This window comes from Ochotona curzoniae, unplaced genomic scaffold (assembly GCF_017591425.1).
Source record: "Ochotona curzoniae isolate NIBS_2020 unplaced genomic scaffold, NIBS_Ocur_1.0 scaffold_3208, whole genome shotgun sequence".
Taxonomy (NCBI): domain Eukaryota; kingdom Metazoa; phylum Chordata; class Mammalia; order Lagomorpha; family Ochotonidae; genus Ochotona; species Ochotona curzoniae.
This window is the reverse complement of record NW_024467106.1, coordinates 32,781,332-32,803,834: the sequence shown is the minus strand read 5'-3', so window position 1 is coordinate 32,803,834 and position 22,503 is coordinate 32,781,332. Positions and strand designations below refer to the sequence as shown.

Below are 22,503 nucleotides of genomic sequence, written 5' to 3'. Positions count from 1 at the left end.
GGAAAAGCTTCATGAAATCAAACATCCAATTGCCTGGATCCCCATTTGATTGTTTATTTACTTCCTGGGAGCCAGGTGTAAGAGTCTGTTTCAAAACAACAGAATCTATAACCTTGTGCCAATAAGAAAAGGTAGAGATATTTTCTTTTTTTCCTTAATGCCTTTATGCACAGATGTTATGGAAGAAAAAGCCTAGGAACAATTATGAGTGTTTGTCATGCTTGACTTTTTTCTAGTGGAAACTTTTTATTCCTTAATTTTTATTTATGATGAAAAAGTACTTGCTTCAAGTAGACTTGAAAGCAGTAGACGGTATGGAGGCCTTGGGCTTTCCTCTGCTGTCCCCCCAGGCTATAAGTAGGGAGCTGGATGGGAAGTGGAGCAGCTGGAACACAAATTGGCATCTGTATGGGATGCTGGCTCTTATGCGGTGGCAGTGGTGATGGTCAATTAGCCAGTTAAGCCAATGTACCATCCCCAAGAATGACTTCTAAATTGCTTAGCATTGTGCACCCAATATCTTACTTGATGCCTGTTACTAAACATAGTAAGTATATTTGAATCAAAATTGCTATTTTAAGCTAGTTCTTCCATGTAAAGGCTTTTCAAAAAGCTTTTATTGTGTTGTTCTGCCTAATATTTGTTTACTTTCAAGTGTGGAAGAAAAATATATTCTGCGTATGACTGGTTTTTACATCTGTGACACCACATTAAGAACTAGACATACAGAGCAGCATCCTTTTCCACCCTCTCCCACAAACAAAAATGCAAAATACTGCCTTGAATTTGAACTCAAGTTTTTTGTGCTTTTTTTCAAACCCATTCTAATTATTTTGTTATTTTCTTACAAGATGGATTTGAAAGCTTCCAGATACCCAGCTTTGGCAGAATAAAACATGTATCTGTTGAGATAATACCTTCTAGAGTTCATTTTTTCCCCCTGCAATTGAACTTTATGCTACATGTATAGAGTTCTCTGCTTTGTCAGAGAACTCTAGCAGTTTGTATCTAGCTTCTGCTTCAGTCAAGTGTCGAAATACAATTTTATGATGATCAATTTCCATTTACCCTAAGGTCTCAAACATTATAGTCTGAAATTAAGTTATAATTTTAAGGGAGAGGAAATTGAAAATCAAGTTGATCTTTCTAAAATGCAGACTTCTTTTGAATATTGTGACTGAATATTCATGACTGACCCTTTTCTTCCTCTTTCTAGGACTATCCTATTAAGTGTAATCTCACTGCTTAATGAGCCTAACACCTTCTCTCCAGCCAATGTGGATGCCTCAGTTATGTTCAGGAAATGGAGGGACAGTAAAGGAAAAGACAAAGAATATGCTGAAATCATTAGGTAAGCAGTTTGTTTTTTCTTTTACTTACCTACAGAACCAAATTATATTCTGGAACTAAGGGATTAAATCAAACCTGAATGGCAGAATTATTATTTTTTAAATTATTTCTTTATGTTCCCTCCGCTGAACCCTGTCATCCCATCCCATGGTTGATGTCCCAGCCCTTCTCCTCCCCTTCCTTTCAGAATTATTTCTGATAAAACTAGGACAATTTATATTAAATTTACATTGTGTGAAGAGGAGATATGCGCCTGGGTCCAATGAGCTTTCCTGTACAGAGATACCTGCTACTGTGTGTATCCAGTAGATCTGTTCGATGGAGTCGACCTTTGATGGGCTTAACTCTCCCTGCTTATCCTCTACTAATTTTTACAAGTATTTTTATTGGAAAGTAGATTTACATAAAGGAGATAGAGAGAGAAAGATCTTCCGTTTGCTGGTTCACTACACAGGTGGCCATAATGGCTGGAGCGAAGCCAATCCGAAGGCAGGAGCATGGAACCTCCTCCGGGTCTCCCATGTGGGTAGGGTCCCAAGGCTTTGGGCCGTCCTTTACTGCTTTCCCAGGTCACAAGCAGGGAGCTTGATGAGAAGCATGGCTGCCGGGACACAAACTGGTGCCCATAAGGGATTCTGGTGCGTGCAAGGCGAGGATTTTTAGTGGCTAGTCCACTGCTCTGGGCCCTCTAATTTTTTAGGTTATTTATTTATTTGAATGTCAGCGACAGGCAAAGATCTGTTTTCCATCTGCTATTTCACTCTCCAGAGGGGCCACAATGGCCAGGTCTGTGGGCCGACTTAAGCTTGTAGCCAAGCAGATGCCAAATACTTAGGCCGTGATCAGCTTCCAAGCCTTTTGTGCAGTACTAGGTATCTTTTCTGTCAGATGTGCTTAAGCAGGTACAGGTGTTGGAAAGCAGTGTTAAGTTTTTTTCTTTTTTTAAGATATATTTTAATTAGAAAGTCACATGTACAGAGAGGAAGATCTTCCATCCACTGATTCATTCCCCAAGCAGCCTCAATGGCTGGAGCTAAGGTGATCGGAAGCTAGGAGCCCAGAGTCTCTTCTGGGTCTCCCATGCAGGTGCAGAGTGTTAAGGCTTTGGGCTGTTGTTGACTGCTTTCCCAGGCCACAAACAGGGAGTTGGATGGGAAGCAGGGCTGCCAGGTCACGAACCAGTGCCCATATGGGATCCTGGCACATGCAAGGCGAGGACTTTAGCTGCTAGGCCCCATGCTGGGCCCAAGAAGTTTGTTTTATTCCTATTTGATGTTTACATAGTAGGTTATAATAGGAAGAGTCAAGGGTTAGTGGAAAGTAGGTGAATCCATCATTTCCAGTTTTCTTTTTCTTTTTGTGTCTGGGGGGAAGGAGAGATAAAAGGGGAGAAGCTTCACCAGACTCTCAGCTGCCATCTGCCTCAGTATCGGGGGATGGGGAACGCCACCAGATGTCATCCCATAGGTCCCTGACGTGGAGCATGCTCTGAGGGTTCTGCTCAGGTGGTTTTGATAGTTCTGAAATGCTGTTGATTCTGCCGATCCAGGGATAAGAAAATCCTTCCAAGGGCCATTGGCTGGCATAATCCATCTTAGAGTCTCCAATCACTCAGATATTTGCTATCAACACCTGGCTGAGGTGGTTGACCAGTATGTTCTGCCTCCGTCCTCTGCTATGGTACCAGGTGTTCTCTGCAGGCCCCAGTGGTCTGCCATATCTTCAGTGTGCATCAGGGTATGCTGTTCACTGCTCCCTCTGAGCCACCAAGGAGATCTGGTTCTGACACATGTATTGAACGGTCAGCAAGTGCAGTGGCCTTATTGGTTGGAATCCTTCAGAATTGTTCCTTACCTGCAACCTCAGGAGTCCTCCCTCCAACATATCCCCTCGCCCTTTCTCTGGTTCACAGTCCCTGCACCCAGGAGTATATGGAGCGCCCAGTCCCCGATGTCACTCATGCAGAAGAGCTGGGCTGGGAGTCCATGGTGCCAAGTGTCCCCCATGTGGTTTTAAAACATATTAAAAAAAAAAATAGAATAGATGAGTATGATGGCATACTCTTATCACGAGTTTGGCATTAACTGGCCCCAGAATGCCTGCCAGCTACAGGCTGCTTTTCTCCCAGGTGTGTCACACTTGCCTAGGTACAAGGCAACCAAACTAGGCCATTTACTACAGTTGGGGGTTAAGAAAGTTTAATCGGGGCCAATTATGAATCCATTTTCAAAACTGGGCCTTACTGTAAACTTTTTGTGTTATGCTCTTTAGGAAACAGGTTTCAGCCACTAAGGCCGAAGCAGAGAAGGATGGAGTAAAGGTCCCCACAACTCTGGCGGAATACTGCATCAAAACTAAAGTGCCTTCCAATGACAACAGCTCAGATTTGCTTTATGACGACTTGTACGACGATGACATTGATGATGAAGATGAGGAGGAGGAAGATGCCGACTGTTATGATGATGATGATTCTGGGAATGAGGAATCGTGACATGCTCCTTCAGTGCCCCTGCACTGCCCTGCCTTCTCAGGCCAAAGGGAGGGGAGCAAGTGGGGACCTGGCAGAGGCCCCTCAGCAAAAACCTATTCACAGGGGGTGGGAAAACACAGCTCCTGCTGACTCCCCATATGGATCTCAGTTTGCTCCTTTTTATGGACCTTTAATGGAGAGAGAAATACCCTCCACAGAATGTCTGAATTCTTGCATTCTTTACCCTTCCATCACTGTATTGATTCTTTTTTTTTCAATGACAGCAACCCAAACTCTCACCTCACATCGTCTACAGAATGTTCACAGCAAAACACGTTTGGTCTGTTTTTAGATTCTTGAAAAATTAAATAGTCTTTCAAGATGTTTAATGTGTTTAAAGCTGGGAACCCATTTGGAGTTCACAAATGCTGCATATACTGCAAAAGAAAATGAAAAAACAAACAAACCCACAAACTTTAAAGAAAAGCAAATTTGCCAAGGTTTAGCTGCATTTACACTAGTGTGTGCATTCGTTCAGCCCCATGGTGGTGAACATTACTTCTTTTCCTTGCTAAGGCTGGGATGCAGCAGGTGTCAGGGACTCGATGCTAAGTCTAAGCCGCACGCAATGTGCTCCTTTCGCCTCCCTGAAACCATCTTAACATGAAGTCTTAGCTACTCTGAGGAAAGGAATTAGAGTTTGTTTTTTGAAATCGATTGGGATCTAAAGCCTGAAATAAATATTCATACTTTACATAGAACTGAGCACTTGGTTGCTATTTATTTTAAAGGCAGGGTTATTTTTTTCCCCACCAGGGTGTGGGCGAGTGGGGAGGATATGGGAATTAGTGTGTGGATTTGTAGTGATGGGAACAATTAAGAAATAACTATGCCAATGCTGGCTGTTGCTGCTGGAGGCAAAGCCAACACTACTACTGCCCACTGCTGGGAGACACCTGTCCTACACATCCCACTGCCTTCCCTCCAGAACTACTCTCATGGCGTTTGGATTGGTTTTTTAAAGTAGACACTTTTAATTACTCAGTATTAATCCTAGGTGCATGTGTTAAGATTTTGGTTTTCCATTGAGCTGCTTCTACCAATAGCGATAAATGTGGATGTGAGACCTGAGTGACTGGTTTTTGCTTTCCTCATTGGATGTGATCTGGGCTTATTTTTCCCCTTTCTCTGTACTTTGGCTGTGGAATACAAGCAGAAACTGCACAGAGCTCCCGGGCCTGTCTTCTGGCAGGGCCAAGGGAAGTGACTGCAGGCAGTGTTTAAGCCAGACAAGGCTACAAGATCTTCCTGCGCTGCAGTTGCTGCAGCCCTAATTTCCCAGGTCTGTTGTACATTGTTTCAATCAGTATCAACATCCAGCAGCCTTCACCAATCCAAGAATTTCAGAGCGGGAAGGTGAAATTTGGTTTGGGGCTGTTGCCAGTCCATGGGAGGGCAGTGCTCTTTGGGGAAGACTGGTAGAACAAAATGATTTTGGAAAGAAAATGTAAAATGTATACAGCAAGGGCTGAATGTGGTCCTACTCAAGATCCCTGTGCACCTGTGTCATTTTGTGAAGATCCTAGCGCAGAACCAAAAGGCAGTCCGAGTCCCAGGATGGTCAGAGTAGGCAATGCTTTACTTCCATAGCTCCTCCTTCCTTTCTGATCTCAGGGTTTTCATTCACTCTTCAATCTTTCCCAAACATAGCTATTTCCCAGCCGCCCTCTGGCCTCTCAAGTTTGATATGAAATGAGAATGCTCTAGGGGACACTGTTCAGCCTTGTCTAAAAATCTATAACCCCCACCCAGTGAGGGCTGCCTCCTTCATCCTTGATTCCAGTACCATTCAAGGAATAGGGCAGCAATGTGTTAACACGTTCTTTAGGTGATTAATTACACTCTGAACCGTCATAGTTGGTTGTTGGGTCTAACCTTTTCATCCCTGCACTGCTTAGGCAATGCTTCCAGATAACCTGCAAATATTCTGGAGCCAAAGCTTCTCTTGATCCTCTCAATTACCTAACATCCCTTCCCCTCGGCCCTGGCCCTCCCAGCCTTCTATCCCAGGTTTACAGCCAAGAGCTTGGTCTTACTCTCTTGGAGCCCTAAAATTAAGCCTTTCATTTTTACTGCTAGAGCATCTCGGACCCAGGACACGCTGGGCATCCTGGCATCAGGGGAGGTGCCGTGCTGCTCAGTGCTGTCCCATCAGGCCCCTGTTGGCCTCTGTTGCACGTTGACTCAGGGAGCCAGAGAGCCAAGTGGCGCTTGTTCTGACTACCCTTCAGGTGTTGTCTTATGAGAAGTACCATCAGTTCCAGAAATCTGGGGTGTGCTGACTTGAAGACATTATGATCGGGTAGATGCTGGTTCTGTATCCTGTCCAAAATACTTGAGTAATCAGGTGGGGGAGGGAGGGAAGTAGAGGTCTCAGCTCAACCCAGAACCTTTGCTGAGTACAGCTGTGCTGATTTAGTACGACATGAACTCAAAACCCTGCATTCTTTTTAAATTCTGATTGAGGCCTCACTGGATGCTCTTCATTTCCGTGTCTTCTGAGGCGGATGAAGGTGTAAGACAATATCATGATTCTGTTGCTGCTTCTCTCAAAGTCTTCCCCCTTTTTCTCATCATTCCGGAGTCCTTTTTTATTAGACACAAGTTTTTGTAGTCCTGGCATCTCCTTCCCTTCTCTGGCAATGATTTGCTTCTTTACTTGCTGGTTTCCTTGTATGGGGCATACATAGCAAGAGACTGCAAGGGAGAAATGTATAGTTCTTGCTGAAAAATTAACTCTACCCTCCCATTTGATAAACAAGGTTTACATTTGCAACTAAAATCCAGATGCAATTTTCAACTATTCTGAAACCAGCAGGACACATTTGACTTTAATAGTTTTCTTAGCGGAAATTGTAGATGTTTTTTTCAGTTTAACTTATGAGAAGATTATCTGATGCATTTTGTGTTGACTTCCCCTTTAGTGGTTTATTTTGTCTTTCTGCCCATCTGTCTACTAATAAAATGTGAAATAAAATATACCTGTCTTGCTACTTCCCCATGTGTTAAAAGGTGGTTTTCACTGTTCCCTTGCACTGTGCCAAGGACTTGGCTGAAATGTTACACCTTCAACCAAACCAGAAACCCTGAAAAATAGCCACCCCTATTCCTTAAGAGTTGATTTTGAGTCCCAAAAGGTCACGTTGGCTGATGGAATCATTTTTTGTTGTAGTATTTGTGGAATCATAGCCTTTATCTCAGGGAGGATCTCGAGCTATTTTCACACAGACCCTGACCATGGTGATTCCAAGGCTCGACACCCCTTGGTCATGACTCAACTATCAGCCTAGCTTCTTTGGCCATACATTATAGTCCTGAAGCGCTATCCTGGTGTCCCCAACTGGACAAAAGTGCATGGCCTGCCTGCCCTGAGAACAGCTGGTTGGTTGGAAGATTCTTGACCAAGCCTTTCGCCTGCCACATCATAACATGGTGATTCATTAGGTATCTGTTCCACTCAGCCCTCTACAACACACTTTAGTCACAATGAAAGCGACACAACTGTTAACTTGAACTGATTCTCAGTCATAACACGCAGAGGCTGTGCATGCTCTCAGAACTTTATTAGGTGGAGTTTGGGCAAGACAAAACCCCTGAAACAGTCACCCCTGGCTTAGGACAACTGGACTGGAGGAGCCTTTGCTTGGAGGCTTGCTTTCGTTGAGGTGAAAGCTTTGAACTGCTCTTGAAAGGGAGCTGCCTGGCTGGATGTCTCAGCATCTCAGTTCAGATGATTTCATATGGACAGCCAGAGGGAGGCAAGTCTTTGGGGCCGAGACCAAGCCCCTGCTTGAGATGAAGATCAGCAGGTGCCCAGGTTTGACAAAAGGGGACCGACCGAGACAAATGAGAGAAGGAGCACTTTCTTGAAGAGGTACGGAGGAATGACAGAGCAAGAGAAGTTGTGATTCCTCAATGGTGCCTGACCTGCAAACCCAAACCTTCCTGACCAGGCAGAAGAGCTCGGGAAGGCCTAACGGCAGAAGGGGGAACTGCAACGGGCCCCTGGAACGGCATGGCTCTCTGCTGGCTTCTATCACATTTACAAATACATACATAAATACACTACATACAACAGGGAGCTAGGGTGGCAGGTTCCCCCAGATGCTTGGCTGACATAACTGCATGGCTCAGGAGTTGTAGGAAAGGGTGCTGGGCTCCCAGGTATCTGCTCCATGTGCTCACTCTTGCCCAGGGAGACCCCACCCCAGACCCCCCATCTTCAGGTTCAGGTTCAGTTTGTCCAGTATGGAGAGTTGCCATAGGTGGCTTTGGAGGCTTGAGACTTGGGCTGCAGGGAGCTGGGCTGGCTGCGCTGGGCCGAGCCACTCTGAGGAGGGAGGGGGGGAGGGAGGAGGGAGAGAGGCTGTCAAGGCTGCAGCAGGATCCCTGACCCAGGAAGGTGGAGGCCTCCGCTACTGCTCACCTGGGCATCCTGCGGGAGGTGGTGGTGCAGCAGCTGCGAGTGGGGCTGCTGGTGAGCAGGCAAGATGTGCAGGAAAGGTGGGGGCGCATAGCCAGGGGCTGCCCCAGGGGCCAAGGGCCCTGTGGAGCCTAAGGCTGAAGGCAGGCTGAAAGGCGGAGGGGTCCCTGCATGAAATCCCTGCTTGTCAAAAGTCTGCAGTACAAAGATGACAGAGGTGGCCATCAGGTTGGACCACACCTCCCAGCAGGCTTCCCCTCCACCCTGTCCCTTCCTCCCTCACCTGAGTCTTGTTGTAGACAGACCCAGCCATATCAGGGAGGCCAGCGGTGCTTGAAGACACCGACACTCCTAGGAGAAAAGGCAATTATTCCCACAAGAGCTGGTGCCAGGTCCAACCTCCACACACGCGTTCCAGGGCAGTCTGGGGTAGCCCTCAACCCAGGAGGAGACTACTGGAGGAGGGATGGGTGCTACCTTTGGCAGACCCAGACCCCGCAGACTTGCTGGGAGCCTGTGCTGCACCGCCATAGCCAGCCTTCGTGTAGTCTCCGGCCGCTGTACCCTGGGTCAGGTCGTCGTAACCTGGCGTTACAGAGGATGTGTGAGCCAGGCAAGCGTGTCCTTGAGGTCCCCATGCCCCTACGTGCAGGAGTAACCTTCACCTGTGCTGTAGCTGTGCTGGCCATAGCCGCTGGTCTGCTGGAAAGGGGTGCTGGGCGTGCTGAGGTTCACACCGTGCTGCTTGGCTGACGCTGGAGGAACCTATTGGAGCAGACACGTAAGGTGTCTCGTGTAGGAGCAAGGTGAGGTGATGACCAGCACCTGGCTGCAATACTGTCACATGCCAGCGCACTGAAGAGTTGCAGGACCCTCCACCCCCAATGTCCACTTTTGTCCACAGGAGCTGGAATTTGGGTTCCAGGGCTTGCAGGCTTCTCAGCAAGTGTGCCGATACTCACAAACATTGTGGGCCCATACTGGAAGGCACCGGGCATGCCTGTGTAGTAGGGCAGGCCAGTGTAGCTGTAGCCAGGCGGCAGCGCAGGATTCAGGAAAGGCTGTTGCGCAGTGTGGTGGGCCTGGGACTGGCCCTGCTGGGGCTGAGCTAGTGTAGTGGCAGGTGCAGGTGATGCGGAGTCACCTCGGCCAAACTTGGTGACATCACCTAGAAGAAAGTGGCAGTAACTTGAGTTACTGCCATTATCCACCCAGTGGAAAAGCCAGACTGATTCCCTGGGCTCCTCTGTGGACAACTGGAAGACTCCCCTCTCAAGCTTCATCTCCGGAATCCACTGTCAGGGACTAGGCCTGCCCGTTTCTGCTTCTGGTCCGCTGAACACACTCACCTGAATAGGGGTTATTAATTAAGCTCCCATCTCGGCCTGCAAGAGCTGTGGGGGCGGCGAAGGGAATCCCCCCGTAGTAATCCTAGGAGAGAGAAAGGAGTCTGGTCAGCAGCTGGCCCAGCCACACTCATGGAGGCCGCCAGGTCCTGGGTGCCTGCTGTGCCCTGCCAGTCAGAGCTGGTACAGGCCATGACTCAAACACACACTTGGACCTCTGGCAAAGGCTGCAGGCATTGGCACCCCTGGCTTTTCAGGAGCGAGAATTAGAAAAGCCACTAATTGGAAATCAAGCCAACACTGCTTGAAGGGACAGGAGTTATGCCAGGTAGGCAGGGGCAGAAGCAGGATGCCAAGTGCAGTCTCTTAGGGCCTCCTCTCCCTGTGGTAAGCATGGAGACAATGGCTGACACAGCAGAGGTGCCAATGGAGGGCATAGGCCCAGTGTGCTGCTCTGTGAGGAGGGAACCCTATACCACACCTGTGGCCACCACTGCCAGGCACAGCTACCCAGGAATCCTGGTGGTCAGCAAGAGCTCCCAGCAGCCCTTGAACCCACTCTTCTCTACCCTGAACAGCCTCGGCCAGAGGCCCTCAGTCCAAATACAGCAGGTACAGGGGATGCTCAGAAGGGGGAGCCCTTACACAGAAAATGGGTCATTCTAAAGGCAAGAGTTGAACAGATGTACAAACATGAATTAGGGGGCCTAGTGCAGTAGCCTAGTGGCTAAATTCCTTACATTTCATGCTCCGGCATCCCATCTGGGCATGGGCTTTAATCCTAGCAGCTCTGCTTCCCACCCAACTCTCTGCCTGTGGCCTGGGAAAGCAGTTGTGGATGGCCCAAAGCCTTGGAACCCTGTACCCGCATGGGAGACCTACAGGAGGCTCCTAGTTCCTGGCTTTGGATCAGCTTAGGTCCAGCCATTGTGGCCATTTGGGCAATGAACCAGCATTTGGAAGATCTTCCTCTTTGTAAATCTTTCCAATCACAGTGGTTAGCTCTAGCTGCTCACTCTGCTGGTGGCAGAACAGTAACACATGGGCCTGGTGTGCTGGCCTAGCAGCTAAAGTCCTCGCCTTGAATGTGCTGGAATCCCATATGGGTGCCGGTTCCAATCCCGGTGGTTCCACTTCCCATCCAGCTCCCTGCTTATGGTCTGTCCTTAGACAGTCCAAGGCCTTGGGACCCTGCACCCGCGTGGAGACCCAGAAGAGGCTTCTAGCTTCAGATGGGCTCAGCACTGGCCATTTCGGCAGCTTGGGGAGTGAACCACTGGACGGAAAATATTTGTCTCTCCTCCTCTCTGTATATCTGCCTTTCCAATAAAAACTAAAAAGCAAGACGTGACAAGTGAACATGGGTCACCTTGCTGAGGGACACGTGTGGTCAAACCCAGAGGGGGAGGAAGGCTTTACCAAAGTCCAGGGCCAAGGAAGCAAACCCTATTGTGCCACGTGGCTTTCCTTTAAAAACCAAACAAAAACCCCACCACTGCTACCCATGAGCAGGGAGGATGGGAGCCTTGCGTAGCATAGGGTCTTGTCCTAAGCCCAACCAGCCAATCGAAACGATTTTATCAAGGCTGATACACAGTAGGGTAGGCAAAGCCAGGCAGGGTAGCAGCGAGGGTGTGGTGCCCAGGAGGCACACGTGCAAGCCCCACTGTGTAGGCATGCTTCCACCCACCATGGGCAGCCGGGACTGCAGCATCTGGAGCTCATCGTAGCCGTAGATCTGCAAGAGACCCAGAAAGGGCCTGTCAGGAACCCTGCCATGAACAGCAGCTGGACAAGCCTCACCGGGGAGTTCCGGCTTTGACAGGACATAGGGGAGGACCCATCAGGGTTCAGGGGGGCAGATGTGGGATGGCAAGGTGGGCACCCCATGTGATGCCCACCACCTCCCTCCCCCAGAGTTCCCGCCAAGTCTCTGCCCCCGGACCAAGGCAAAGGGGCGCTGGGGATGCTAGGGGCTCACCGGGTAGGCAGGAAGCAGTCCTCCAGGGCCCACAAGGTACTGGCTGGGCAGCAAGGGTGGCAGCCCCTGGGGCAGATTTGGGGGCGGCTTGCCTGCAGGGAGACCAAGCACACAGTGCTGCATGGCTGCGTAGGGCGACTCCACAGCTGCTCCGGTGGGAGGTGTGGGCCACGGGACAGACAAGCGCAGACCAGCATTTTTCGGGATATTTCCAGGATACAGAGCTCGGTGTCTGGGCAGAGCCCCTCCTCTGCAGCCACAAGCATCCGAATCTGCCTCTTCCCAGGCAGAGCCAGGTTTTCCAGCAGCTCCCAGACAGCCTGGCTCAGATGACAACTGGTCACTCAATGTGGCCAGCAGGAGCCCGTGGGAGGGTGCCCTCCTCCCTGCTGTAGCACCATGTCCGCCCTTGCCCTAGGTCTTGAACAAGGACAACCAATATGAGGGGCCCTGAGTCTGCCTCGCGGGAGTCCCCCAGACAAAACCTCCACCCCCAGCAGGCCATGGGGGCAACAGGAAAGGCCCCTGCAGCACGCACCTGAGGTCACCAGGGGTGCGGCCCTGGCCCCGCTGCTCAGTGCACTCCCGGCACCCCCACCCAGGCAGAGGCTGGTGGCTACGTTCATGTTGCTGGGCAGGCTGGCTCCTGAGGAGGTGGCACTCGAGGCAGAGGTGGCTGTTGTAGAGAACGTGGCAGAGGGCTGCAGGGATGGGACACTCTCCACACTGGCATGCTGGCAAAAAAAACAACAAACAAAAAACACAGGACACAGGGAGCTGGAGAGGGCAGCAGAATGCTGGCAGAGCCGAGCCAAAGCCGTGTGCTGTTCACCTCCCCATGGCTGCGGAGATGAGAGGCAGAACAACTTCCCACCACTGATCCTGCTGTAACTTAATCCTGAGACTAGCGGTCATGTGACAACACTGACAGTGCTCTGGACTCTGAGCAGAGGGACGCACAGAAGGCGTGGTAGATAGAGGGCGCTCTTCTGTGAGGTGGAGGTACACACAGGGTGGGTGCCCTGCCCCTCAGCCCCAAAACTGACAACTCGCTTCCACCATGTCCTTCCACAAGGAGGTGGCCCAGCTTGTGGAAGATCCACCCTCTGCTTGGGGACCTGCCTCCAGGAGCTGATGCTGACTGAGGCTCTGGGCCAGGAGCTCAGCCTGCAGCCTTTCCTGCAGGTCAGTGCCCACCTACAGCCTGATCCTCTTCACCCCCTGCCACCAGGCCCGCTTGCTCGTTGCCCCCTCAGTTGTTTCCTCTGTGTGGTCTCTGCAGAACAGGTGCCTGTTAGAAGGGATTCTTCCCAACAGGACTTGTACTGGGACCCAGGATGGAGTTAGCAGCGAAGCTACTCTTCTCTAAATGGCTTTCAAATGAATCAAAACAAAGCCCAGAAAATTAAACCTCTGCTGGCAGATGAAAATCAAACAGCTTGGACAGTTTTTAACAGGAAATTCATCAGCTGCCCAGCCCCTGCCCCGAGGATATAGTAGGTGTGGGAACAGTGTTGCCACGGGCCAGGCATGCCATGTCGCAATCAGCAGCACAGCCACCTGGCTAGTGTGAGACATTTCCTTCTAGCAGCTTGAGACCGGACCACAGCCCCTCAGCACTGCACCAGGAACTCACTGTGTGGGAGGTGCTCACAGAGAGGGCTGCATGCGAGGAGGGCAGGCTGCTCGGATGGCTGGAGAGGGAGCTGGAAGACAGAACAGACCGCCCAGTGTCAAGGCAGGGAGGGCTGGACTCGGGCTCGTCCACATCCCCAGAGAAACCATCCAGTCCCCATCATGTGCCGGCTGAGCACAGGGACTGAGGGCGCTGGGAGCTGAAATGATCAGTGGGCCAAGGTCACTCTACAGCTTCAGCCCATGAAGACCATCAGCGCTGGGCTGCCCGAGGAGTCCGCTGTGTCTGCACACCCCACTGAATCTGTGGGGTACGGCTCTGTGCTCTACCAACAGGCCACTCAGTGCCTAAAACGCGAAGTCAGAGTAAGTTAAAGGCTTCTGGCTCTAGACTAGAGGTGGGCTGAGTATGTCGCTATCCTCAGAAGGCGGAGACCACCAGCAAACCCACTGGCCCACCCACCCTACTAGGATCAGCTCTCTGAAGGCAGGATAGGTGCAAGGCACATGGCAGTGACCCAGAGCCACAGATCCACCAAGATCCGAGGCCTAGGACACCTTCTGGAGGTGTTGGGGGATGACAGCAAGCTCCCATCCCCACCTTCCCAGGGGATCAAGGACTCTGCTAGCCACAGACCTCTACGCACCTAAGGCCTTCATATCTGGAGTCTGCACGCGAGGGGATTCACGCAGCGGCCCAGGGCATCAAGTGCTTTGCTCACGAAAATACACTTGCCCCTATGTGCCCCTCCTGAGACACACCCTGTCCCTTTACCTGCTTAGCTGAGAGAGAGGGCTGCCAGGTTGGGTCAGGGAGGGCAGACTGGCAGTGTGCTGGGAGCTGGAGGGCAGAGGCGCAGTGCATGAGGTGGAGCTGGGCAGGGGGCCCACAGCTGGAAGGGCCGAGGCAGCGTCTGTCGTCTTTGGAGCTGGAAGAGATGAAGCAGTTGTAAGGAAAGACATCAGCTAGCTCTGGGCCGCAGTCCGAATGCCCGGTAAAGCTCGGTTAAGCCCCTTCTCTGCTAGCAGTGGGCCACCAGAGGCCATGTGGTGGCAGACTCTGCCAGGCTTGCACTGGACCGATTCCTTCTGCACACCTCACGGCCCCCTGGCCTTGCGCAGCATGCAGAACAGAAATAAGAATGACAAGGCTACCTGCAAGAGGCGGCACGCTCTCCTCTCAGAAGCCTGTTGAGGGTCTCCTGGCAGGACAGAGCTCCCACAAGCATATCCAGCAAGTTAGCTCAGGCCACTGCTGCTGCCACACTGAGGGCATGTGAGGGCAGCGAGCCAGGAATGCAGAACCAATCGGCTCCAACCAGCCATACACGCATTGTGTAACACCCACAGTCAAAAGCATGGTGAGAAGGGCCGAGCCACATGCTGGACCAGGTCAGTCTCAGAGACCAGAAACAGCTTCCTGAGGCTGCAGTCAGGTGGGTGTAACCATGGAAAAGACTCAGTTCGGGGTTCTCCACACATTTGGCTCAGATATGTGCTTGGAAAGGAAACATCACTGTCTTTTCCAGAGAGCAGCACTCCACCCTCCGCTGCTGGCAGCACGAGGGGCTCAGCATGAAGCCCCCTGGGCCAAGGGCGAGAAGAAAACAAAGACGTAGCAACAGGTTCACCACCACATCACTTCATGAACCTGGCCACCCGAGGCAGCCTGCTTCCCACTGGCATTGCACCCCAATGGAAAAACCTGTCATCATCTGCCTTGCCCAGAACTAAAATAAATTGTAATGGCTGGGCCGCAGGTTATATTGCTAACACCTGGGCCCAAAACTCCTTCACTGCAAGTCAGGTAGGGAAGAGAATGGGAAGCAACAAATGTATGTCACATGCAAACAATTGTCTACTAAATACTTCCCATATTGTTTGGTACCGAAACTTAGAACTTCAGTATGCGCCTGCCACCCTAGGCCTGCACCAAAGCTCCTCCCGCCCAGAAGCTCCAGTGGCTCACAGGCTTGGGGCTGTGGGATCCTGGCAAGCCAGCCAGGACATCAAACCTGAAACAAGACTCTGGTGCCCCCACGTTGTCATTTTTGTTCCAATCAAGGTCCTATTTCCAAGCCACTGCAAATACTGGCTGCACATTTACCTTACTGAATCAGGACAGGAAACCACTAGCATCCCTAACAAGCTGGTCAGGGCTCCCGGAGGTGCATCACCATGTTTCCTCCCAAGCATCCAGAGTATCTTCTCTAGCTTCCTAAGCCAAAGAGCTACAGACCCGAAAGCCAATGAAAAAGGGTGGCCATATTCTGCTTTGAAAGTCTCAATGAGCCTGTCACCAGCTCCTGAGAACTGTGAAGCCAAGCAAACCTTAAATAGATCGCACATTCTGCAGTGTGATCAGCAAAGAACATGAGACTATCACCTCCTCCGTCCTCTGGCTGTGACATTTCTAAAAACGTTATATCAGGGTCTGGAACTGCAGAGTGGATTAAGCTGCCATCCACCTACATCCCACAGCTTCCTGATAATGTGCCTGCAAAGGCAGCAGCAGATGGGCCTAGGGTTCAGGCACCAGCTACGCAGGTGAAAACAATGGAGCTCCTGCCTCTTCAATCAGCCTGACTGAGGCCTAGCGGCTACAGCCACAGAAACAACCGATAACAAAGGCTCCTTTCCCTCTCTCTCTCTTCCCTGTTGGTCTGCCTTTCAAAGCAATAAATCCTGGTGCCAGACGCGATGGCTCAATTGGCTAATCCTATTACTAGCAACTGCTGGGATCCCATTGGGATGCTGGCTCATGTCCAGGCTGCTCCGCTTCCCATGCAGCTCCCTGGTTGGGGCCTGGGAGCGTGGTAGAGAAGGACCCAAAACCTTGGGATACAGAAGCTCCTGCTTCAGAATGACTCAGCTTGGGCCGTTGTGGTCATTTTGGGAATGAACCAGCACACATGGGATCTTTCTGCCTCTCTCTAAAATTCTGCCTTTCCAATAAAAATAAATCAATTTTAAAAAGTGATAAATCCTTTAACAACAAAGCCACCACCAATCACCTGCTGGTGAAAAATCTCTAACTAATCTTCTTTACATTACAAGAACAATAGCTTGATTTTATTAACCAGTTTATTTAGCTCCTCTGTAGTGATAACAGCGCAAAAGTGTTAAGCAGAGAAAAATAAAAACACTAGCAGCCAACTGGTGCGCTTGTCAGCATGTGAGTCCCGCGTGCTCTGCTGGGGCTGCCGCAGGCATGATGGGAGCAGAGCCATTTTACTCACCATCTAGTGTCTGCTGACCCCGATCGCCACCATGTCCATTCTACAAGGAAAAGAAGATAAAGTAAGTGATAATCACCTAAATGACTTCCAAAGACCAATAGTGCTTTATTGTTTTAATAAAAAGAGAGGCAATTTGCTATGATGTAATAAATTGTAGGGAGCAGACATTCTTGCAAACCAGATTCAGTGACTGGAGAAAAACAACACAGGCAGCCATGAAACAAACGTCAAGCCATTAGGAAAGATCCTAACTGGACAGATTATGTCCCACCATATTCCCATCTCCTCTAACAAGTTCTGTCTTTCTGTCTCGCTAACATCCCTTGGGTAAGAAAGTACTTCCAAGTCATTAAAAACACTCTCATGCTAAGCAGTGCAGTACTGCCTGAATGGATCTCACTGGAAAAAAGAGAAGTGACCTTGCGGCACAGCTTCTGCCGCAGCCGTTTGGACAGGGCCCACTAGAGAACAGAACCCAAATAAACGTTTTGGGAGCCGTTCTGGGACACGCGGCACAGATGGAAATCGGCCTCCCCAGTGAGAGAAGCAAACTCAAGGCACGAGGGAACGGGAGGACGGAAAAGCTCAGACACTGCCACAGCTGAGAAAGAGCAAGAGAAAAAAGACAAAGCAGAGTTTTCCACATAAACATCAAAAACTAAGGAGAAAGACCATTTACCAATCGTGCTTGCAGTAATCTAAAACAAATCCTGCTCAGGAGAATGTTATAATTACGGACAATGCTTCTACTTTGCTTCGGACTGACTCAGCTCGAGCCAGTGTGACTACTGGGGGAGTCAAACAGCAAAACTGCCTTTCCAGTAAAAACAAATAAACAAAAGGTTGCAATCAAAGAAAGGCAACCCCATCAAATCTCACAGTTGTAAACCGAGGGCTGTAATTGTCATTCGGCCTAAGAGCCAGGATGCCGCATGGAATGCCTCGCTCTGTATCAGAGCGCCCAGAATCTCACGCCCAGCTCTGCTACTGTGGGCCCTGGGAGAGAGCAGGCCACTGCTGCTGCTCACACGGCAGACTTGGATTTAGGCTCCTGGCTCCTATTCTTCTGAAGATTTGGGGCTCTCTTTCTCTGCTTCTCAAAATTAAGAAACTAGACGGGTAGTAAGTAACCCAAGTACTAGCCTGCTGCCGGTCCTGAATGAAGGGTCACATCTCTCCAACACTGATCTGCACCATTTAACTAAAAAAGCAAGAAGCAGACAAATGTAAGAGGACTGCTTTCACATCTGCTCAGCCAGGGACACCAACACCCCACATCAGAACGGGGCTTCAGGTCAGGGATGCTCAACTTCTGACCCTGCCTACTGCCTGTTCCCCCTCCCACGGGCAAGACAAATCATCAACAAGGTGCACAGGGCCAGGGTGTTGCAAGCAACAGACAAGTAACCGACGGACACACAGATGCACAGGACGCTTGTCACTGCGGGCACTCTTCCCATGAGGTTCTCTGACAGACTGGAACATGCGTCCCCCAAAGGCGCTGAGAGAACAATCCCTGGGACAAAGCAACATGTCTGCCCCTCTCCGCTCACATGCCAACATCAACAGTAAGCGTCGCCCCCTCCGCAGATGCCAAACATGAACGGGACAATACAGAATCGTGGAAAAGCTTGTGCCAGTAAAATAATATCTGAGATGGACAAATTTGCTGACCAACAAAAATTAAAAACTACAGTGCCTGAAAAGCAAATGACAGAAACCAATTGTATCATTCATTAAAACCTCCTCAAAAAGACAACTTCTGGCCTAGACCGCTCAACAGATGAATGCCGACATATTAAACCAGGCACGAGGCTAATCCCACAAATGTCCTCAGAGAACATGAAATGAGTTTGGAAGTGATTAAGCAGAGATAAAATCATATAACACAATAGCAAGCAAATGGCTAATCCTGAATCCAGTTTGGAGAATCATTACGTTTTAATCTATGGAGCAAAAAGTCTAGCAGATGTTCAACATTATCTATCTGAGGTATATCTAAGAATGATCTAATAAGTACCTGAGGATATAGAGTAGAAAGCTCAGGTCTGAAAGTCACCTTCAGAGTTACAGCAAAAATTATCAGATTGGAGACTGATGTTGTAGTGCAGTGGGTTAAGCCGCCGCCTGCAACGCTGATATCCCATTTGGGTGCCGGTTCAAGTCCCGGCTGTTCCACTTCCAATCCAGCTCCCTGTTACTAGTGCACCTGGAAAAGCAGTGGAAGATGGTCCAAGTGCTTGTCTCCTCACCACCCACATGGGAAACCCAGATGAGTTCCAGGATGCTGGTTTCAGCCTGGCCCAACCCCACCTACTGCAGCTATTTCAGAAATGAGCCAGTAGATGGCAGTCTCTTCCACTCCATGACTCTGCCTTTCAAATAAATAATGCTTTAAGAAAACTGATCAGACTAAACAGCAAAAGCAAAAAGCCTTCCTGGCTAGTCACATGCCCTACTCTAAGTTGTCTTAATTGAGGTCAGACCTAGAGAAGCCAGAAACAGGCCAACAAGTAGAAAACAGAAAAACAGCATAGGGTGGAGGGCTGTACTGGCTCTCAATTTCTATGGAAATGACCATTGAAGAATCCAGAGTGACTGATTCGTGACAGCCAAGGCACAGTTCTACTGAAGGCTTTGATGTAAGAACAATGCAATGGGGGAAGGGAGAAGAAAAAAAAAACAAACAAACAAAAAAAAAAACCAAAAGAAAGCTCTAACTCAAAATATGTCCCAAGGCATAGCCAGGGATTTGGATGTCAAATCCAATACAGCAGAAAAATCTCAGAGATCACTTAATTAACATTATTCTTGGATTGCTTATACTGTCCTTATGTTCCCAGCTGACCATGCCTTATTGTCACATTACTTACCGATGTCAGAAGTACAAGGGGCAGCAGCAGCCGTGGGCCTGACTGTGAGCCCCCAGCTGGGACACCCATGTCTTAGCCTGGGCATGGATAATGTGCATCCATGGAGGGTGACAACTCTGCCTCGAGAGTGGGCTCCCGGCATCATAGGGAAGAATCACAAGGGAGCTCCACCTCTAGGCTCCGACCCTCCCCTCCGCAAGTGTTAATGCCATGTGGGAAGTGAAAAAGCAGGTGGGAAACTGTCTATTCATTTCTCTTGTGGCCTCTCAAATGGATAAAAATGACAAAAAAGGCCAAGCACACCTAGTGGCTAAAGTCCTCGCCTTGCATGCGCCAGTATCCCATACTAACCCCTGTTCTAATCCCGGCAGCTCTGCTACCCATCTACCTTCCTGCCTGTGGCCTGGGAATGCAGCCCAGGGCGGTCCAAAGCCTTGGGACCCTACACCTGCTGGGGAGACCGTGAAGAAGCTCTGGGTTCCTGGCTTCGGATCGGCTCAGATCTGGCCACTGCGGCTGCTTGGGCTGTGAATCACTGGACGGAAGATCTTCCTCTCTGTCTCTCCTCCTATCTGTATTATCTGCCTTTCCAATAAAAATCAAAAAATAAAAAGTTACACAAATCTGCTTATTTGTGAGGCTCTCCAAAAAACCTTTTTGTTAAAGGGGAAGTACATACAAAGGAACAACTGGGGCCAGTGCAGGGCTCCGCAGTCTAATCTTTTTTTTTTAAAGATTTATTTTATTATTTTTTTTATTGGAAAGACAGATATACAGAGAGGAGAGACAGAGAGGAAGATCTTCCGTCCGATGATTCACTCCCCAAGTGAGCGCAACAGCCGATGCTATGCCGATCCGAAGCCAGGAGCCTCTTCCGGGTCTCCCACGCGGATGCAGGGTCCCAAAGCTTTGGGCCGTCCTCGACTGCTTTCCCGGGCCACAGGCAGGGAGCTGGATGGGAAGCGGGGCTGCCGGGATAGAACCGGCGCCCATATGGGATCCCGGGCGTGCAAGGTGAGGACCTTAACCACTTGCGCCACCACACCGGGCCCTCCTCAGTCTAATCTTGTACCAACAGTGCTGGCAGCCTACACAGGCACTGGTTCCGGTCCCGGCACTCCACTTCTAGCACCCTAATTACGGCCTGGGAAACCAGTTGAGGATGGCTCAAAGCCTTGGGATCCATGCAGATGGCATGGGAGAAGTGAAGAAGCTTCTGGCCTCTGACCAGCTCAGCTCTGGCATTTAAAGCCATTGGGGAGCAGATGAAACATGTGTCTCTAAATTTCTCTGTAAACCTGTGGAGATTTGTGAAAAAACAAATCTTGTAAAAATTCAATTAAAGGGCTGATGTGGCCTTGTGGGTAAACCTGCAGCCTGAGCAGATTCACATCTCAACTGCTCAATTTCCAACCTAGCTCCCTGGTAATGGCACGAGAAAGCAATGAAAGGCAGCCCACGTGCTGGGGCCCTGCTCGAATGCTAGGGAGCTACAAGAATCTGGCTTTGGTCTAGTTCAACTCTTGATGTTGCAGCAACCTGGGAAATCAACCAGCATATGGAATGTATCTCTCTCTGAGGCGCTTTCAAGTATGCAAATGAAGATCCTCCATCTGCCAGTTAACTCTCCAAGTAGCCCCAACAGCAGGAGCTGAGCCAATCCAAAGTCAGGAACCATGAGCTTCCTCTGGGTCTCCCACATGGGTACAAGGTCCAAAACCCTTGGGCCATCCTCTGTTGCGTTCCCAGGCCACAAGCAGGGAGCAGCTGGGACATGAACAGGGACCCACATCAAATCCCAGCATATAAAAGGCAAGGATTAGCCACTTTCAAACTGGGCCCCATGTGTGAATCTTTAAAAAAATAGAAATAAAATAAACAAAATTTTAATTAGAAACCCTAAACAGCTAAAGGTGATGAAATGAAATTCTAAGATATCACATCATATTTACAAAATATTATAAGTAAACAAATACAGAATTCCAGGTCCTGTGTAGTCACCTAATGGTTAAAGTCCTCAGCTTGCATGCGCCAGCATCCCATATGGGTGCGGGTTCTAATTCCAGTTGCCCATCGCCTTAGGATCCTGCACACATACGGAAGACCTGAAAGAAACTCCTGGCTCCTGAGATCAGCTCAGCTCTGGCCATTGTAGCCACTTGTGGAGTGAACCAGTTGATGAAGATCTTCCTCTCCGGCTCTCCTCCTCTCTGTAAATCTGCCTTTCCAATAAAAATAAAGAAATCTTGGGCCCGACGCCGTGGCCTAGCAGCTAAAGTCCTCGCCTTACACATGCTGGGATCCCATATGGGCGCCGGTTCTAATCCTGGCAGCTCCACTTCCCTTCCAGCTCCCTGTTTGTGGCCCTGGGAAAGCAGTACAGGACGACCCAAAGCTTTTGGACCCTGTACCCGCATGGGAGACCAGCAAGAGGTTCCTGGTTCCCGGCTTCAGATCGGCACAGCACCACCGGCCGTTGCGGTCACCTGGGGAGCGAATCATCGGATGGAAGATCTTCCTCTCTGTCTCTCCTCTCTGTATATCTGACCTTGTAATAAAAAAATAGATAAATCTTAAAAAAAAATCTTAACTAAAAGAGAAATACACAGAATTTCAAAAACATTGTTGCCAATATACAGAAATGAAAAATGTCAAATAGCTAAGTGCAAAGAAATGTAGGCTAAATATTTATACTCCATCAGGGTTTTTTTCATCTATTTTTGATTCTTATTTTTGTAACCACCTATTTTACGCTTCAACTGTTTTGTTGTTGCTGTTGCATTTCAAATTAAGTTCACAAAAACTAATAATCTTAGTAGTAGAACAGTACTTGCTTCATTGGTTTAATTTTATGATAAAACTTACTCACAAAGCCACAGATGTAAATGTGTCACTGAGTGAGTTTTAATAGACACATGCTCACAGTCTAGATTCCTACCACGACAGAGAGCACCATCACCAGAGGGAAATCCCTGGATGTGAATAGTCTAATACATAAGCAAGGCAGACACCTGATTCACAAGGCACCTGTTGTATTTTAACTGCATGCAAGGCTAAAGTAAGACATTACTAGTATGATCCTGATTACAAAGTAAACAAGAAACAAAAACATTAGAATTAACCTCC

The 22,503-nt window shown here is 49.4% G+C and overlaps 2 protein-coding genes and 1 non-coding gene across 5 annotated transcripts in view; 1 reads left to right on the top strand and 2 right to left on the bottom strand.

The window, feature by feature from the left end:
- Positions 1-6,877, top strand: part of UBE2R2 (ubiquitin conjugating enzyme E2 R2) — a 58,122-nt gene extending 51,245 nt beyond the window's left edge. Inside the window, exons 4-5 of one of the 2 annotated variants that reach the window (XM_040963216.1) lie at positions 1,217-1,351; positions 3,622-6,877. In XM_040963216.1, coding sequence (XP_040819150.1) covers positions 1,217-1,351; positions 3,622-3,841 — 355 coding nt within the window. In that variant the 3' untranslated portion in view covers positions 3,842-6,877. The remainder of the gene's footprint in view (positions 1-1,216; positions 1,352-3,621) is intronic. The other variant, XM_040963219.1, reaches the window with a different exon arrangement.
- A 1,136-nt stretch (positions 6,878-8,013) lies between these two features.
- Positions 8,014-22,503, bottom strand: part of UBAP2 (ubiquitin associated protein 2) — a 62,803-nt gene continuing 48,313 nt past the window's right edge. The window contains exons 1-14 of one of the 2 annotated variants that reach the window (XM_040963215.1): positions 18,525-18,676; positions 16,505-16,544; positions 14,041-14,194; positions 13,267-13,336; positions 12,169-12,364; positions 11,631-11,722; positions 11,340-11,387; positions 9,653-9,734; positions 9,266-9,471; positions 8,969-9,068; positions 8,781-8,888; positions 8,587-8,654; positions 8,307-8,498; positions 8,014-8,210 (exon numbers count right to left, since the gene is read on the bottom strand). In XM_040963215.1, coding sequence (XP_040819149.1) covers positions 8,115-8,210; positions 8,307-8,498; positions 8,587-8,654; positions 8,781-8,888; positions 8,969-9,068; positions 9,266-9,471; positions 9,653-9,734; positions 11,340-11,387; positions 11,631-11,722; positions 12,169-12,256 — 1,080 coding nt within the window. In that variant the 5' untranslated portion in view covers positions 12,257-12,364; positions 13,267-13,336; positions 14,041-14,194; positions 16,505-16,544; positions 18,525-18,676 and the 3' untranslated portion in view covers positions 8,014-8,114. Of the gene's footprint in view, positions 8,211-8,306; positions 8,499-8,586; positions 8,655-8,780; positions 8,889-8,968; positions 9,069-9,265; positions 9,472-9,652; positions 9,735-11,339; positions 11,388-11,630; positions 11,723-12,168; positions 12,365-13,266; positions 13,337-14,040; positions 14,195-16,504; positions 16,545-18,524; positions 18,677-22,503 lie in introns of those variants that run through there. The other variant, XM_040963214.1, reaches the window with a different exon arrangement.
- LOC121145171 lies at positions 14,714-14,794 on the bottom strand. The gene has a single exon (XR_005881968.1). It is a non-coding gene; the product is annotated as a small nucleolar RNA SNORD121A (small nucleolar RNA).